Here is a 19,674-nt window from a genome sequence, read left to right as displayed (position 1 = left end):
TTCACTGAACATTTCCATGAAGGAGGAGCAAAACTTAAATGCACATTTAGCAAAAATACTGGAAGAAAAAACTCATGAGCCTTATAAAGCATCAATATCTAGTTCATCTTTGGATAAGCCTTATGTGCTGAGGAGCTGAAATCTCTCACATCACTATGAACACTTATTTCATGCAGCTTCTGTACTCCACATATTTGGTTCCTTGCACCAGTGAACATTTCTATTGAGTGCAGGAACTTTGCAAAGCCAAAAGCCAGAAGAAAACATTTGCATGGTTAAAACTACATTTCCAGTTAGCAATAAATACAGAAACAGAGCAGCAAACGCAGTGCAGGCATTAGCTATGGAACCATGGTGCTGGCTGGTACTACACAACACCACACAGGAGCTCAGACAACTTCTCACAAAGCCACAGGGGACTTGGTGCTCTAAACAAGGCATTAAAGGTATTTTATCCTAAAACAAGGCATTGAAGAAACCAGGATGAAACTAAACATTAAGACATCAGTCTGAAAAAATGGAATTTAAAACCTGAAGATTCTATTCCCTTTCTGATTAAAGCAACAGGTTAAAAAGAGGAGTATTCAAGGACACAGGAAGGGACTGCTCAGATCAAAAGCTGACAGCAGCTGTGGTGCCAAGATGGAAGAGGTCATACACTGGCTGGTGCCCAGGTTACTCAGGAGGAATACAGGTACCTGTGAAATCCCTCCCTCTCTTCATTCCCATGAAAAATAATTAATACTGGTTAAAATAATTACAAAAAACATAATTTTATTTTCATGCATCTAAGGTAAAACACAGAGTATTTGTATAAAGAGGTAGATTAAAAAAAAAAAAAAAGAAAACAGATTCTCCATTCTTTGTCACTTTTATTCAGTAGTTTGTTTTTTTTCCTTATTTTCTCTTTTTTGGTGCCAGACATGGCAAGGAGTGATTACAGTCAACTGTTTATTAAAACATTTGTTGCAACACAGACCCCCTTTACCACTGACCCCAAACGGACCCATTTTATGTGCTTTATTTTATTTTTTTTTCCATACACCACCACCGAGGCAAGGTGGAGGGGGGATGAAGGGAGAAGGGGGAGTCCAGGAGGCCAGAAGGAGGAATGCTACAAGCCACAGCAAGAATGAGCTGTATTTAATAAAAAAAGGGGGCCACGAATGATACAGTAATGAGGTTACACAATTAAATCCCATAGCATGACTGAAGGCTTTCCCTGTGTCTGACGTCATCACAATGGAAGGCATAAAAAGTGGAGTAAACCGATGTTGAGACAGTCCAGTCTAGTCCATTAGGCAAGATGGTGCAAGTAGTCATTTAAATTAAAAAGTGCCCTATCCTCACCTAAATGGCTAGCAGATACGGAGACAACAGAGCCACAGAGCCTTCTCCATGGAGCTATAAAAGTGTGTTGTCATATGGCACATTTTAAACACTGGAAAGGGGTGCCATAATGGACCTCTCACTTGCTTTTGTTACAGGTACAAATGCTAGATTCAACTATTTCAACTATGCAGGAAGTGACTCTTCAGTTAGGAATGCCAACCCTAATTCATCTTGTCTTGAAATATATACAAGTTGTTTGTGGTAGCTACAGCAATGATGTTCTCCTTGGGGTGCCAGGCTGTATGCAGGATCTTCTTGTTGAAGTCTAAGCTGTCGACACTGATCTCGTCCTTCTTCCTCTTGCCGCTGGCGCACACCTTGCGCGGCTTCAGCACCGTGCGGGGCTTGTTGTTCTCCCGGGACGCCTCCAAGGTGATGTCTCGCTTGGTGTTTCTGTCAAACATCCTGAAGAAGTTGTTGTAAGACCCTGTCATGACAATGCTGCACAAAGGGGAAAGGAAGAAAGATGGTGGTTAGGAATTCCTTCTCCTTTTAGCAAGCCGAAGGGTCTCAACTGAGATCACGCCAAGTGGAAAGGAGGTGGCCTCACCTACACCTGCTACAGCTAAAGGGAAGCAGGTACTGAAATGTTTTAAATTTATAAAACCTCCCAAAAATACCCTTTTTCCTTCCCAGGGCCCTTTGAGGTATTTTGTTATCAAAGCACCTTGATTGTCATTATTTAATTTGGTTTTTACACACACACAGAGGAGAGATCCAACAAACCCCTAACACATTGCATTTTTAGTGATGCACAAGTTGTGCAAATTTAGGTACTAAGCAGCACATCTAGTTTGTGAAAATCCCTTGAGTTCCTGATTCTGTAAGAAAAATACACTTACAAGTTTCCTTGTCTTTCATTTGCCTCAAAAAATATTTGAGCAGATAGATGCCAGATCCAGCATCAATAAAAGAAAAAAATAAAAAACAATGTCTGACAGTACTGACAGGGAACCAATGAGCTGCTTTAAATACTGCAAATAAGCAGTTAATGACATGATTAGCACAGAAGCAAGAGCTGTCCTAAGTGGTCACTACCATGTAAAAAGGAACATTCCTGGAAGGTTTTCCCACGGGCTCCCCTGGAGGTCTGGTGCAGATTCTTAAAGTTAATAATGCACATTATAGTCTACTGAAGTACTACAGTGTTGTCCAAAACCAGGCATTTGAGGTCCACTGCACATTTGAAGAATAACTTGGACAGATTTGAAGTGCATAGGGATAAGAATTCCACTTGCCTGTCTGATCCATTCCAACAGCATTCAAACTTGTCAAAAATGCAATCGTTCTCATACAGTGAGCAGAGTTTACTTCTGAGGTATTCATGCACCTGGAAAAGAGGGATCAGAGAAACTGAGTGAGCATTAGACTCAAACACCTGTAAAACAGCCTCCCTAGACTGTTCCAAAACCAAGGAACCTGAGACTGCCCACAAGAGTTCTTTCTTATAAAGGAAACAGCAATTTTCAGTGGCAACTAAAAACATTTTATGAAAAGGAAATGTTTCACCTCCTGTTTTCTTCAGGATATAACAGAACATAAAGACAGCCAAAGAGTTGTCATGCTTCTCAAGGCTGGAGATCACCTCTCCACCTCCCAAATTCCCACTGGGTAAGAGGGAGGCTTTTTCAGCCCCAAACACAGGTTTGGTTTCTGCTACCACCCTGCAAATAGCACAATCTTTCTGCAGGAGCATGGAATCCCCAAACCTCAAGGATGCTCTGCCTGAATCTACAGACAAAACTGTAATTGCCACATCAAGACTACCAGTAAGACTCAGCCTCTGTCCAGGTTTTTTGATTTCCAACCCACATGATTTTCACCCAGTACCTGGTATGTTTCCACAGGTCTATTTTCCATATTTAAATCCCAGATCTTCACTGACAGATAATCTCTAGTCATCATATATCGACCACTGTGGCTAAATTTGACATCAGATATGGAAGAGATTATTTCAGAGAAAAATGATCTGTTGCTAGGATCTTCTGGTTCTTCAAACACTGCCAGAAAAAAAGACAGGCATTTCAAAAGGTCAGTTTGTGTCTCTTTGATACAACATACACCTGAGTTACTTTAACATTGTCTCAAGAAGCTTTCTACCTTGTGTTACTCTGTGTTATATAAAATAACTTTTAAGGAGAAACACCTGTAATACAGTTGCCATACTCTCTTATTGTTGTAGCAAGACAAGGTCAGTTTCTCAATAAATAAATTGTTTGGTAATATGTGAAGTCTTGATTCACACATCCAGGATTTCCAGCACCAAGTACAGACCAAATGGCCTTTAACCACCTGAAATCTGCAAAAAGCCATTCCTGGTGTCCAAACAGAAGCTGCTACTCATTCACGTTTTTACTCCAGAAAAACATTAGTTTAAGATTTATTTAGATTTTAGACTTTAGATCTGTTCAATATACTACAGGAATCCTACACAAATCCACAGAGACAACTCAGAGTTTGATATACTCTAACAGCAAATGTGCTCTGGCACAGGGAGACACTCACACTTTGAATGTCTGTCACAGAGGGCTGATGCCCTCATGTCACACAGGCGAATTGTGCCTTTACTGCTGCTGTAGACAAACGTGCTGCAGCTGTTGGGGTGGAACTCTGCAGCTGTGATCACCTCTGTCAGCTCCTCCATGTTGGCAGGCTTGATATCTACAATATCTGCAGCAGCTCGTTAAGGAATTGCCTGCAGCAAAATGGGTTTTTCTCATGGTATTTTTTGGTTTTAGACACTTTCAGAAAAGCTACTTCAGGCTTGTGGGACCCAGGTACAACCCAAGTAAGAGTTAAAATCAAGCCACACAATTTGTCTACAAAGCAAGGTGGTAACATCACATTCTGAATCCGTTTCAAGGTCATTCTTATAGCAGCAAAAGTTTTGCTCTACTCCAGTAGTAATTAATTTTATACTACAAATTATCTCCCAAGTACTTAATACAGAACTTTATTTTGCTTAAATTATAATTATACTGCTACATTACAAAATGCTATTTTGTATTAAAAACGTGACACAGGCGTGGCTGCTCCATCTCTGGAAGTGTCCAAGGCCAGGTTGGAGCAACCTGGTCCTGCCCACCTGGATGAGCTTTAATGTCCCCTCCAAACCAAACCACTTCTCCAGAAGCAAAAGCCCTTACAATTACTAGGGAGAAATAACCAGGATTAATGGAGATTAATTCTCTGTATATATACTAAACACTTCTCATGAAAGGAAATAAAACCCAACAGTTTTCCTGCTCCCATCCCACAGAAAAATGGCAAAAGGATACTAAAACTTCTGTCTGTGATTTCTAGGTGCCACAGGTTGATCCGCAGGTCATCTGCAGACAGGTAAGTTTCATAGTCACTATTGATGGAGATGGAATTGATGTGATACGTGTGGGCATTGGCAAATATCCTTCGTGGGCTGGCTTCCACCATGAGGTCCATAGGCCTGAACACTGGCACCTGCAACACACAGAGCAGGGCAAGAGTGAGATCCAAACCCACCACAGACACCAGCACTGCTCAGCACAGTTCTCCAACATCCTGAGCTGCATGAAATATCTTAAAAAGTCAGTATTTCTGCCAAGTGACATCACAGGAAAGATTTAATTAGTGATCTGATAGGGTGGCTCCTCCTGAAGCCACGGGCTGGGAGAGGAGGAATTTGCTGATTGTGAGCTACTCACCCGTAGTGTTGTAACTGTAGTAGGATCCCTATACCGTCCATCCTCCTCCTTTAAATTATAACCCTCGGGTCTTTTGTCCCTTTCACTGATTTTCCATAACTTTATTGTTTTATCTGCAATGAAACAGCCACAGTTTAAAATGAGAGCTGTGGAGAGACACCAGTCATCACTGCTGATGCCTTCAAACAAGACAAGGCCGCCCACGTGCACCAAAAGAGATAAAAATGGTGCTTGAGGAAAACAAGACAAGATAAAAAGCATTAAAAAACCTCCTCCACAGTTTGTTCTTTTTATGAGTTATAGCAAGTTTCAGCCAGGACAGGGATTGCTACGAATGATCAATGTAAGCTCTGACACAGGGACTCATATCCACATGAAGGTCTCACACAGGCTGTCAAGCAACTAAATCCCAAATACCCCACCCTGAGCTGGGGACACCTGTGCCCAGAGAAGCCAGAACCACATCCCCAGATCCTTGCAGTTAAACCCTGCTCGATTCCAGCCTTTTGGAGAGGATTAGACCAAATCCTAATAGCAAACCTACATAATAACATGCTGTGGTGCAAAATACTCACCATTTGTAGACAATAAAAACTGAGCAGCATTTTTCTGGGGTAACCACCTAATTTTGTTGATCTTCTCTTCAATTTCTAAACTTTTCAAGTAGTCAAACTCTGGTTCATGGCTTTGAAAGGTACTGTAAACATTGTATTCTCCCCTACTGTGAGACTGGGTTTTGTTCTAAAAAGAGAATTAAATGATCAAGACATGTATACAATGTACATTGTGGTACAATCTGCTTGATTTTCATGATCCTGTCAACCAAATGAGATGAGCATCATCTCTGTTGCAAGAAATTTAATAAAGTTTCTACTATTTTGACTAAGAAAACATCAGAGAAGAGAGTTTATGCAGCATTTTAAGTTTCCAGAAACTTCTCACAGAATGTGAATAACATCTTCAACAAGTTTTCACGTTAATGCTGAGCAGCTGAACAAATTAGTATTTTACCTAAATATTTTATTTAAGAAAAAACAAAACTACAACTTCATGCATCTTTAATTTTTCCACCTCTGCTGTTTAAAGGGAATACTCCTTCCCTTGCAACACAGACACACAAATGGCAAATCTTCTCTGTGAGTACATTCAGCTTTCCAGGCACACTATGGAAATCCCACATGGCACCTCTAAATTTATACCAGCACCTCCACTATTCTGGTTTATAATCTCCAAAGTCCCCTGGGAGCTTCTGAACTGCTTAAGCAGCTTTTTCTTCCTCATTCTAGAACGGCAAAAAGCTCATTGCCTCTGCTCTGGCATTGGAGTCACCCCCGCAGTTACCTGTCCAGGTGGAAATGTTTGCAAACTGAAAAATTTGCACAATTCCTCTTTCCAAAAGCTGTGTCTTAGGCACCAAAATATTGCACTGCATGGGCTGAACCTTGAATTTCATCCACTGGGTGAAGAAAATTGGATCCATTTCTAGTGTAGTACTCCCCATGTCCACCTGTGGTGGTTTCAAGCTGAATTTTGTGATTTATTCCTGTTCCACCCACTGCAGAGACTGCACCATCAGATGCCTTTGCTGTGATATGTTCCTGGCTGGGGACTTTGCTCCTTCCTTCTCTGGTGTCTCACGTCCCTGGGCTCATTTAATCCCTCAGTACCTCACCAAAACACATCTGATACAACCCTTGCTGACCCACATTTGTCACATTCCTTGCATCATTTTCTTGTGCTTCATACCCTGAGAGCTAGCAGCAATTCCTACACTTTAAAGTAAGCTGGGGGTGGGGAAGGGTTAAGGGAGAAAAATGCTTAGAAATCACATTTGGCACCAGAATTCTGTACCACACTTGTCCCTTACACTGCTTTTCCCAGCCTGGAGAATGGAAGGGACTTTGTTCTAAACCTCAGTCAGAACTAACAAGTGAAGCTGGGTCACTGCATGTAACTACTTGGAAAGGAAATCTACTGTGCTGTAGGAAATGCCTTAGGAAATCCAGGGAACTGGGAACTTTCCTTCAACTCCAGACTTAACATAATGACTGAGGCTTAAATATTCTATGTGTGTATTCCAGTAAAACTTTACAGGACCAGAATAATACCTAAACCCAGTAATATGTGAAATCCATCCTTGGGATAAAAGCAAAATTTAAACACTCAGTCTCAGGGTGCTCAAAGAGAAAAAAAAAAATAAAAATTCCAAACAAGTGCTGGCCCAAGCAGCTGATGTTAAACTCCAATTTAGGTAATTGCACAGTGCCTACGCAAATTCCTCCTCAGTTTCTGTGAGCTGCAGGATTCACTTCCTGCCTGGCACTGAGCTGATGTCACTGGCTGCCACATTCCAGCCCGGAGGTGGCAGCAGTTTGGCAGTGGGTGCAGCCACACAGGTTTGCACAGCTCTTCACACAGCCCTGTGAGTGTTTCTCTTCCTGCAGGCGTGGTCTGCAAAGCTCTCCAGTGCCGTGTGGCAGAAAGAGGCACAGAAATCCAAATAAAGCACTTATATTTTATACACTTTCACATATAAAACCTGCTCTAGACAGTTTGTTGGAACAACCAATTACCAGTGCATCAGGGAAGTAAGTCCCTAAAATCAAATCATTCCCTAAACACAGGGAAGCCAAAAAATGCCAAAAACAATTCTGTGGAATTTCATCTGACAACCCAGGTGCTTTTCCTACCCCTGGATCCCAGCTGCTAAGGATGTGAGCTTAGATTATGCTCCAAAACCCACGGAGTCATTTAAATGCAGCTCACCTGAGAACAGGCAAGGAACTGCTGCAACTCTAAGCTACACAAGAGGATCCTTAAATGCATCAAGCTACAACTCATGAATTAGAAGTAATAAAGAAATAAAAGGAAAACAATAAAAAGCCACAAAATACCCCAAGAGCTGGTGCCACGCAGCCCCACTAGATGTCCCCACTGACCCAGAGGAGCTGCTGGCACACAGACCATGCCTTGCCCACAGATCAGCCCCTGCTCTGGGAACCGGAAATCCCAAACTTAGGGACTTTTAAAATGGAAATTGAAGGAAAAACGAAACAAAAATGAACATCTCAAGGCAGCGAGGTGACATCTCTCTGGAATACATTCTAAGCACAGCAGCTTCCAGCTACAGTCTCAGTTAAAATCAGGCACTGCAGCTCACCTGCCCACTGACATGGAGGTAAAGCTAAAGGGCAAAAAACAAGGACAAAGTGAGAAAAGATACCTCTGCTATGGGGATTCAGTGGTTTTACCTGACTGATACCAGAGTGGAAAAGGACATCTGAGGTCACAGTCACACACTTACTTAAGGGCAACTTTTAACATCCCCAGCTACAGTGAAATCTGAAGTCATCATCACAGCCAGGAAGAGTCATTGTGTAAGAACCAACTTCAGCTCCCAAAGGGTCTTTGTGTCCTACCCCTTTTTGGCTTTCACTTTCAACATTCTTCAGACCACAACCAAAGTGTGTTTAAGATAACTTCTATCAAAATGTTCTCATTAAATTTCAGTATTGTAATCACTTATCACATAGGCATGCACTTTGTGTAAAGGGTTTTATAGTAACATCCTCCTTGCCTCAAAAAGGGATAGAAAGAACATGTAATACAGTGTAATTAGACAGCACTCACCTCCTGCTCCTGTTGAAAGATGACAACTCTCCCTCCCTTGTCTCCTGTTGCTAACAACTCTCCAGAATGGTTAAATTCTACTGTAGAAATTATATCCGCTGCAGAACAACAAAAATAAATCCCACAGATTAATCATTCTTCTAAATACCAAGTGGCCAAGAAAGGCACAATTAAAAAAAAAACCCCAAACCATTAAAAAACATCATACTTTAGTTGAAGGACATCCATAAAATGAAAGTAGAAGTTTCTTCCAAAAAATTACAGTAGTTTTTTAAGCTGTACATTTGAGAAGCACGTATAGATCACCATGCCAGAGCTACAAGCACGGCGTTGTGCATTACTTTGTTCTTAAAGGTTTAATATCCTCAACTTCTTAGAACTGATTTTTCTATGCTGGCTCTACTTTAGATAATACAGACTGCACCTTCCTAGAGCAATTGTGTACCTTTGTTTTTTCAATTTTTCCTAATGCATGATTTAGACACAATCATTATCCATATGACCTCAAAGCACCTTTTTTTTTTTTAAGGACTCAGTACACAAGTGATAACTTAAAGGGAAAAGATATAATGGGAGAAAAGTTCAGATATCTGTGTCTAAGGAATGCATGGAATAAACAGCTGCAGAAAACCAGGAGCAAAGCTCAGCAGACTCCAGAAAACATCAGTAGCTCTTCTGGATGAAGGAGGTTTGCATTACCACGAATGTTTTTATAGGGAGCGCTAAAATTAAATTGTGAATATACACTGACGAGAATAGTAATCCATAGTATCAAACTGAGCTGTTCATACATCAGAAAGGACAAATTACAACTGAAGCTCAAGCCCACCCATTCACATTTCCAAAGGTACAAATGCTCCTTGGAATCCCAAATAGTTGAATCAGAAGCCAAACCATTTTTGAAACACCAAATTGCAGGACAACTCTATAAATCTAATTTTCTGCTGGAGAAACTACTTGAGAGCTTTACATGCACAAGTCTTGAGGACATTTCATGCCAGTCAGCTGTAGATAAACAGAATTTTCTGTGGGATGTTTTATTTTTTCTCCATTGCATTCATAACATTTTAGACTCAAACACGATCAATACCTGCTTGACTGAGAGCCAAACATCAGCTCCACAGAGTTTTGTATTCTTCAGCACGAACTGCCCAAGAGATTCCCGCACCAACCTTCCTGCCACTGTCACCTGGCACTGCTTATACAGGCTGGAAAGTCTCCAAACAGAGTTAGGGACAGAAATACAACCTCAGCCTGTACCTCACTGAACCAGGATCCAGATCACACACACAAAAAATTTAATTCCAGTACTTAGAATTTTTTCATCCTGGAAGGCAGCAGTTACTTCAGCCAGTTGTTCTATTTGTGACCAAGATGATTTATCTCACATCTGTAAGGCTCAATATGCAAACCACTGAGATGCAGATATGGTATTTAGCAGGTACCTCTTCCAGGTGAATGGGGAATAGAGATAAACAATTCACCAATGTGCAGAAAGAGGGAGATGCAAACCAAGCAGTCCAAGAAACTAGAGGAGCCAATTAAAAAAAAAATAAATAAAATTGTAACACCGTGTTTGACTTTGACCGGGAGTAGAAAAAGAATCCAACACATCTCAAAGCTTCAGTTAAGGCTCTAAGGCCACTGGGCCATGCACTGGAAAGAGAACCAGTTCAAATTAAAAAAGAAGAAGAAAGGAATCCAACAGATCTCAAATGCCTTTTCCCCTGTTAAAAGCAGTGTTTGGAACAAGAAAAACTCAGTGACAAATACTTAAACACACTTTCACACTCTAGGGGCCCTCCACATGTTGCAGTGAATGCAGAACATGTGCACCATCACCATCAAGTTTTCTGAAACTTTAAAGAAAGGATTGTGATGAAGTTTTACCACTGTCCAAATGTCTGTGGAAAAAGGGAATAAACCAGCTTCATCAATCCAAACCAGCAAAAGAAAACTAATTCGATGACTGCATTCCAGAAGGCCCATGACAAACCTGAAAAGCAATTTTGTACTAACTTTGTTTCCAATAATATAATAAAGGGGATTTTATTAGTAGAGAAGAGGCTATCTATTTTAATGTTCCATGAACTTTATATAAACTCTGCTTAGAAAACACGCTTGGTAGGCAAAACATGTCACCTACCCTGCAGCAGCACGTCAATCATGGCAGGAACAAAGAGAGTCTTTATTTCACCAGACCCAAAAGGTTTCTGTGCAAGTTTTTGGAATCACATTGATCTGCTGCCTAAGCAGAGAGCAAGTAAATCAGGGTGTTTTCACAAGTGGACCAAAGTGGACTGAACAAAGAATTGTAACATTTAAAAAGCATTTTAAAATTATTTAGAAAGTATCGTTTATATATTTTCCCAGTGGCTCAAAACACCATTTCTGTAATTTTCCAAAGGAACAACTCAAAATCATCTTGTCCATAAAGCAGAGCAAATTTGCTGACCTAATGTGGAGACCACAGCCTCAGTTTATCAGCCTGGAAAAGCTATTTTCATCCAACTAAACATCAATCAATCATTCCAAGAATACTTCAGAAACTGTCTCAAAATAAAAACACGAAGAAACCAACTTTTAGGATTAATGTTAAAATCCATGGAAGCCCAAACAGCCTCAAACTGAGGAAGCAGCAGAGGAATGGATAAACATAATGAGACATAAAGACAGTGAAATATTTGAATTTGATGCACAATTGCTGAATATACCTGAGCCACTCTTCCTAGAGAGAGGAAGAGTATCTGGCCAGGAGAACCTGCAGATGTTAAATGGAAATCACTTGTGGGTTGTTTGGTCCTTTCCAATCCAGGCTGAGGCAAAACCTCACTGCTACAAACTACTGAATAGATGCAACTTCCAGAAACTGCAGCTCAAGTCACAGCTAATGACAGAAATTTATGGCTTTTGATTGGAAATTATTGTTTCCAATAATGATTTTGTTTTGGAATTACGTACTTAATCATTGGGATAAAACCCCAGTCAAACAATGAAGGACACTGGAGAGAAAATAAAAGCTCTTCCAAGGCTTCAAATATTTTGAACAGCTCCACAATGCACCAAGTCATCCCACCAACACCCGACTGCCTGTGATTTGGATTTACTCCTTTATCCAGAGTCCTGAGATACTGTGCATTTATTTCTGAAGGTAGATAGTGAGGTGTTAATCCCAAAGTGAACAGGAAGGCTGTTTGACGAGCTTCAGGCAGAGTGACCACATATCTGTGTGCAGAGGAAAGCTCCCAACACAGGATACCACAACTTCACACCCCAGGAAAAGAGTGAGAGCAAAATGCCATGCACTGTTTAGTGCTGGTGGTGGAAAAGAAAACATCCCCTGCATTCCAGCCTCATCCCTAATTTAAGTTTGTGGAGAGGGGGAAGGGAACACATGGATTGTATGCTCCAAAGTTACCATGACCAGTTTTACTGTTGACTTCATTTCCCTCTTCTTCATTCACTTGCCTGAAGGACTCCCTGCATTCATTCTGTCTCCCTGTCTCCCTGACTAGAGAACAAATCCAAAGGCAGTTGGGAGAAGTCATTCTTACTGTTCAACTTACTACTTGAGACTTGTTCCAGAAGTCCTTTAAATAGATCTCTTTTCTACTAGAGAGGGCATTAAAAATATAATAATTCCTTAAAATATAGGGACAGGAAGAAATGCACGTAGAGAAGCCAGAAAGGGGTTATTGCCCTTGTGGCGAAAATCCTCCCTCTGTGCCATGCATCTCTGCCAAAGCCAGCTGGTTCGTGTTCTCTCCCAAGTACCAGCTCTGGAATTTTGCAGCACACAAAGCTGCCCTCCTTCCCAGGGAGGGGAATTTGTCAGATGGCCAACTTGCTTCTCAGTGCTGTTGGCCCTGCCAGGGCAGACACAAACAGGAGCCCAGGGTGCAGTTCCAGCAGACAAGACTCAGGCTGGGTTTGCTTTGCAAACCTGGGAGCTGCAGAGAGGAGGAAGATTGACAGAGTGCTCCCTGGCCCGCACATTCACTCCAAGCGAGTGAACTCACTTGAACAGCCCTGGGAGGCTGAAAATTAAAAACATGACCATGGCAAAGTCGTAATTCTCCTGCTGATGCTGAAAGCATTAGTGCTGTTTGGTGAAGATGCACTTCAGGGCTGAGACTCGCCCAGTCCTATTTACACCCCTACCCACACGCAGCATACACAAGATACCGGTGGCCAGACAGGGAATACACATAGTATTCCACAGCATAAATTACTCACCTAAGTAAAATAATCAAATATAAACATTGTCAAGCAGGCCTAAACCACAACTTTGCTGTGATTTCCTGGACTCCTCCATATTCCTTTTTTTTTTTTTCTCTTTAATTCACTCTTTCTTCTCCCTTTTCTTTGGAAAGATACACTAGGGAAGTTCTGGTTCAGCAATGATTTCAACTTTGGATTAGAAAGCTATTATAATTACCCATTATTACTACTACTACTACACATTTAATTATTAATTTTTTAGTTGGTTCCCTAAAATAAAAGTTTGATACTGCTTGATTAAGCATTTCCTGTTACTTCCCAAGTCACATTAGCATGCCCCATGCCTGCCCTGCTCACTGTGGGCTCTCAGGTAAGCAGGACTCTACTCTTGCATGGCAAAGCACAGCTCAGTGTGCCACATCCTTCTGAGATTGCTCTTTGTGCTGTCAAATCCATGACAGCAAGAACACTCTGTTATCACCAGCCTTCAGAAGCAGGAGCTGGAATTAGTCACTTTTTTTTAATGGGAGGTGGAACTGGAGTCAAGGGAAAGAATCAGCACTCCAAGACTCCACAGGATTGATGTGTATTAGGATGGTGTAAAACTTACAGCTGAATTTGTAACACCTAGATAATCTAGAGATAATGCACCTTAATACTCAAGTACAAAACAGTGTTATTTTGGTGGTTTCACAAATTCATACAGATAACTTTTGTTAAGCCTCATGGCTTCCTAGAAAACACAACAGAGAACTTCCATCCCCTCCCACGGCAGAACAGTGGCACCAGCCCTAATCTTGCTGCCATCAGTTTTAAGTAAGGCCAGTAATGCTCCTAAATAGCTTTACTGGGCTCAGAGCAGAACAACTCCAAATCCATCTGTCCCATGCACCAGAAGCTCTTCCTCCCTGCAAAGCCAGAGTGAGAAGATGGCATTGGAACTGCAGAGAACAGGATTATCAGTGAAGTGACTCAAAAGCTTCTACAAGTTGGGATAGGAACAAATATGCAGATTAAGTGTTTTACAAGATAAGAGTAAAGCAGAGAAGAGAATCACCATATGCTAATCTCTCATCTGAAACAGCAGCTTCTTATGCATCCAGAAATCTTTATGGGACCTCGAGTTAACTGTGGCATCAAAGTACCATCCTCATTTAAATAGAATTCATAGAAAGCACAATCTATGGTCAACATTACAATCCAGGTCGGATAGGCAGCAGCACACTGCATGTTTTAACTCTTGTGTTTGGCACACACTTGTGCCTCAGTTGGGCAACTGCTTCAACATCTCCACTCAGGGCAAGTTTTCATCACTAAATTTACCATTATTTTTCCACACAGTCCATTCTTGGACCAAGGCAAGAGACCAACAAAGAATTGCACAAACCCAGCAACTCCCTGAAGGAGCAGAAATCACTGCAGAGAACACTTACAATCATCTTCAACAGACACTGCCACCACCTCAAACTTCTGTGAACAATGGCAACACATTGCATTTCTGTTAAACAATTTGTTTTTTGCTAAGCTAACAGAATTCACTGAGACTGAGCTGAAGGCACCAGATGAGCAAATCTGCTGTGGGGAAAAGCAAGGAACACACTCGGAAGCAACCACATCTCCAGCTAGCACAGCTGGATTTACAAAGGCCATTGAGCCCAGACCCAAAATGCCAATTAACTGCATTTCTGCGTGCAGTCTCCACAAGCTTCCATCTACAACAAGGCCAGAATCTAGCTTTGCTAGAACAGAAAGAAAATGTATTTAAAGCTCAGACCCCTGGCTTCCTGTCTCCATCTATAGTAGGAAACTCAAGTCACCAGTACACAGGACTCCAAGACACCTGTGGTGGCAGGGAAAAAACAGAGATGACAAAGAGCAGCACGTCAAAGTACTCTGAAAACAGATGTGTCAGATACTGATGTGTCCCTGCTTCCTACCACTGAAAATGACATAAAATTGCTCCAAAATTTTACCTTTGTGAAAAGAAAGCGTTCACACAGAAAAATAACACCATGAGCTTTAGGAAGGAACTTTTACACCTTAAATTGATTTAGAATTGTGATCTACTGTGCAATACCTGTACCATGCTCACTGTAACCACTGGGCTGTAGCTTTTATTTCTGCTCACCAAGTCTGGCACTGCACTCTGTAACTCCTTTCAAGCCAACTTCACTGCAAACCTACAGAAGAAAGAAACCCTGTGGGGTTAGGATTTCCTAGCAGGAAACAGTCCTGAACTTGAAACCATTTCACCTGATAAGAGAGTTTAATAGTTTTGGGGCTTTTAACCCCAAGTAAGTTTTTATTAGTAAGCGTTTCAAAAATTACTGTGAAAAATCCTCTCCTGTTACAACAACAGCAGACAGATGAATGTTATCTCTATACAAACAAATGCAAAGCTGTTGGATTTCTGGATAGAAACCATTAACCCTCATCATACTGATTAATTGCTTTCTATTTTTAAACTGTAAGACATGACTGCAGTTCCCTTCAGAACACATGCACAGGAGATCAAGAGGAAAATTCCCTCCTTCCACCAAGCAGAAGAGTATCAACTGAATGAATTTAGTTCAAAACATGCTGCAAACCAGAGTTCCCAGTACTCGCCTTGCCCCTTGGCTGGACATGATCTGATTTACAACAGACCAGACAAATAAACACCCCCAAAAAACTCCTGCTAACTGGGCTGTCCACAGCCAGGCACTGCATATTTAACAGGTAAAGTTAACCTGGGTCCAGCAGCAGTTGATGAGAAAAACGTAACACCCTGGAATCAGCAAAACAGGAGTTGTGGCCCTCGCTGCAGTTCCCAAGTCCTTGGGATCTGCCTCCATCTCTGAGGATGTATTTTACATGTACACCAGGGCGACCTATCCTACAGTCCTTCCCATTCTGGAATTGAGGGGGGTGTGTCTGAAGCTTCTTCCAGAGCTCCACAACTCTGGCAGATTGCTGCTGTCCCAGTAACTCCATGTGAACACTACTGCAAGGTGAGGACCTTACCAGTTCAAGGCAGAGCCATTTTTCAACTCAACACGAGCTACATCAGCCTGAAAATACTCCAGACTCAATAATAAAGGATTATTTAATACCTGACAAGAATTCCCTAGAGGCTTTAAAGGCATCCTCTGCCCGGAAACCACACAAAGCAGTTACAGCACTCTGTGAAAGGCAGCTCAGCCTCGAGATGAACTGAGGCACCGCTCCATTATTTCACTTTATCCTAATAATTTCTAGTCTTTGTAAGAGGCCTCCAAGTTTTCAATTGAGGAATAAATGTGATGAAGAAAGCAACAACCAAGTCAATTCCCTTTTAAATCTTCATTACATAGGAGTTGAGTTTTTCCCTCAAAGAATATCCTGAACAATGTATTCAAGAAGGGGATTCCACCTTACATTATTAGCACTGCAACATATTTAGGAAGGTAACACATACACAGGCAACATTTTGCTGGGGTAAAAGAGCAAGTGATGAGCATTTAGTTCACATGTCTTAAAACACACTTCCCAAACTCAAATATTCCTTCAAATATGACAGGAAGTGCCTATTTGCTTTTCCTATTCATACTAATTCAGGTCTATTGTTGGCTGAAACAAAGGTCTTTCAACCTGCATAAACCGTTCCCAGGACATTTGACACCAGTTTATTAATATCATAAACAGGAGAGGCTGGAGTGGCAGAAATCCAGCCCCACTCCTGGTACCCAGCTGAAATCACCTCAGAAAGGAGGGTGAATGTTTCACAGTTTGTGGAACTACAACATTTATCCAGGACCAGGAATGAGCAGTTGAAGGTCACAACATCTCCTTGGGCCTCTTTGCAGCTACTGCAATATTACAGAATAATTTTTTTTTTTTAAGGGCTCAATCTGTCCACAAGCTTTCCTCCTTCCAAGCAGAATTGTTCTGCTTTTAAACAAAAAAGTAATCAGTAGTAAATCCAGCGTTTCAGCATTTTTACATACCAGGCACCTGTTTGATGGAAAAGCTACTGTAGGGCTCTGTTTCCTAACATCACAAAATTCAGCTGCTGAGAGCTTAAATCTATTTTCAGGCGAGGAAGAGTGGCCCTCCTACTGAGGATGTGTCACACTCAGTGTTGCATCAATCCGCTTTCAATTACAGTGAAAACTCCTCTTCACTCACAGTCTAGGATTACCAAAAAAAGGCTGGGAACAGTAGTTACCCAGAGGTTGGATAATGCCACAATCAGAGGCTATGCACCCCTAAGCACTCCATGAGAAAGGATGAGTTTGATAGGAAATAGGAAAAAAAAAAATGACACACAAAAAAAAAAAAAAATCCTACCTAAGTAACATTTGTGTTAAAATCCTAAATGCATTATAATTCTTAAGTTACTTTGTTTCAAAATATCACCTGCCATAAAAATCCCTCTGACATCCTGGGTACCTGACCGAGGTTTGCTTGTGCCCTGCTGCTATCACAGGCCACGTCAACTACACTTAACTGGAGAAACTGTGTCCCTGTTTTGATGCAAAGCAGCCCAGAACCTCAAGCTTCCATCAAGTGGCACAGAATTCTGAGAACCAACAAATTTCTTAACAGCCCACAAGAGTCATAGAACCAAACCTGCCTTAAATGCACGGAAAAAAATGAGCATACACATGTTCTTTGGTGCTGCAGCAATATAACTCTACCTAAAAGCAAATCTCTTTTATCCCCAAGTGAAATATCTGCTAAAAGGCAAAAATATGGAATCTATGGTTTGTTTGAAGGGTGACTGGCCATGTCAGGGTACACTGCTTCAACAGTTTTGAATAAAGATAAAACATTCTGTATTACTGCAACATAAAGATAATTTGGCTAAATTACACAAGAAAAAGCTTCCTTTCCTTGGAATTCTCCTGTATCCCTTTAAACAAAGTAGCTGCACTAAGTGCCACACACAATCCATGCCAATTCTAGCTCTTTCATAAACACTTTCAGCCACAAAACCTACACTGATTTCTGAGGCAAAGATGACAGAATGGTTTCTTTCTATTTGTATTGTGTAGAATTTGGTTTGGGAGTTACTCATAGTTTCTGTCCTTTGTACAACTGCATACAGATCATACATACCTAATTACAGGGGAACAAAATTAACTCCAGCAGGAACAAACTTCATGCCCACAATTGCTTCATCTGAGATTCCCTCAGGTGCCTGAACGTTCTGTCACTATCACTCACAAAACTGGGACTTGTTGAGCAATAGAAGGAGAACTGAGACAAAAAAACTTATAACAGACTGGATTATTGTTCCTCTAATACAGCATTTGCCTGGTTTTAACACTCTGGTACATGACTTGTTCCAACATCTTTTCTGCCTGCAGAGCTTTAACTTACAACCTATCATTAATAGATATGCAGTTTTGCTGCACCTTTATTTCCAAGAGGGTAACAACTCAATTTTAGCACTGCTGAAGACAAAAATTCATGTTGACTGATTTTTCAGAATAAACTTCATGCTGAAACAAAGAATTAAATGTCTATTTATGACGTTTGTGAGCTGCAGAAAACATCCTTGCTGACCTGGAGATAAAGTGCATCTCAGGAATCTATAAACATTCAGGAGATCTCAACTCCATCTCAAGCCAACACTCCCTGGAAAACCTGTATGCACAGAGCTAAGTCACAGTTCATTCTCTCAAGGCTCCTCAGGGTTTATCCATAATGCTCACACAAGTGCTCCATAATGCTCCTAAGACATGCTTTGAAATGCAAGTTATACAGAGTATAAGGATTTCTCAAAATGCATTAGAAGTATTTGACTGAGTTTTATTGAAGCTTTAAAGCTTTATTTCTTGTCTGTGTGATAAATATGTTGGCAATGTATCTGTTTTGCAAACCCAGCTAATTACCCCTTGGTAGCAGAAGGGCCTTGCTGGAGTGCAGAACAGCTTTATTTATACACCCCAGTTTCTTAGGGAGCTGCTCTCAATGTGCCTACAAAGAATGAAAAAGAATGTTCATGAAAAAATAAATGTGAACAAGCTCATAAATACCACCTAGGCCTTCAAAAATGTCAGAAGTTCAGCTGTTCTTCCCACCAAGAAAGATGGAGAGGGACTATTTACAAGGGCCTGGAGAGACAGAACAAGAGGGAACGGGTTCAAACTGAGAGGAGGTCAAGATGGGATATTTGGAAGAAATTCCTCCCTGTGAGGGGCTGAGACTGAATTCCCAGGGAAGCTGTGGCTGCCCCAGACCTAGAAATGTCCAAGGCCAGGTTGGGCAGTGCTTGGACAGCCTGGGATAGTGGAAGATGTCCCTGCCCATGGCAGGGGGTAGCACTGGATGGGCTTTAAGATCCCTTCCAATGGAAATCGTTCCAGGATTCTGTGACTCCAAGTTATCAGCACAAAGTCAGTGCCTCCATCAGAGCTGATTTCCAGTTCCAGCCTGGTGTGACCCCACACCACAGTGCAGGTGCTCCTCCAGCAGAGCTGACTTCAGACATAGCCAAGGCTCTGGAGAGTGAAGATCTCCGAGATCCTTCTGAGACTGCTCCGTGGCCACAGCTGCAGGTTTTTAATTAACATCCCAGAGGAGCAGCAGGTACAGCTGAGAGATTTGCATTGAGACAATGTCCCAGTGATCTCCTGTGGGGCTGGGCTCAGGGATCCCATCCTCACTCTGACACCTGATAAACACATCTGCTATGATAACCAGGGGTTAAGGACACTCCAGAGTCCCCACTCCAAGCAGGGGTTTCTCAAATGCCAAAGTTATTTTTGTGTTCGTTGATTGCTTT

General features: G+C 41.5%; 1 protein-coding gene across 2 annotated transcripts in view; it reads right to left on the bottom strand.

Moving 5' to 3' along the window:
• Nucleotides 1-757: 757 nt before the first annotated feature.
• PPP2R2A (protein phosphatase 2 regulatory subunit Balpha) overlaps nt 758-19,674 on the bottom strand; it is a 31,982-nt gene continuing 13,065 nt past the window's right edge. For both annotated transcript variants that reach the window (XM_030289675.4, XM_030289674.4), the window contains exons 3-10: nt 8,703-8,800; nt 5,648-5,813; nt 5,073-5,185; nt 4,671-4,848; nt 3,898-4,062; nt 3,223-3,392; nt 2,631-2,722; nt 758-1,833 (exon numbers count right to left, since the gene is read on the bottom strand). In XM_030289675.4, coding sequence (XP_030145535.1) covers nt 1,554-1,833; nt 2,631-2,722; nt 3,223-3,392; nt 3,898-4,062; nt 4,671-4,848; nt 5,073-5,185; nt 5,648-5,813; nt 8,703-8,800 — 1,262 coding nt within the window. In that variant the 3' untranslated portion in view covers nt 758-1,553. The remainder of the gene's footprint in view (nt 1,834-2,630; nt 2,723-3,222; nt 3,393-3,897; nt 4,063-4,670; nt 4,849-5,072; nt 5,186-5,647; nt 5,814-8,702; nt 8,801-19,674) is intronic.

This window comes from Taeniopygia guttata, chromosome 22 (genome assembly GCF_048771995.1).
Source record: "Taeniopygia guttata chromosome 22, bTaeGut7.mat, whole genome shotgun sequence".
NCBI classification, from domain to species: Eukaryota; Metazoa; Chordata; class Aves; order Passeriformes; family Estrildidae; genus Taeniopygia; species Taeniopygia guttata.
This window is presented reverse-complemented; position numbering and strand designations above follow the sequence as displayed.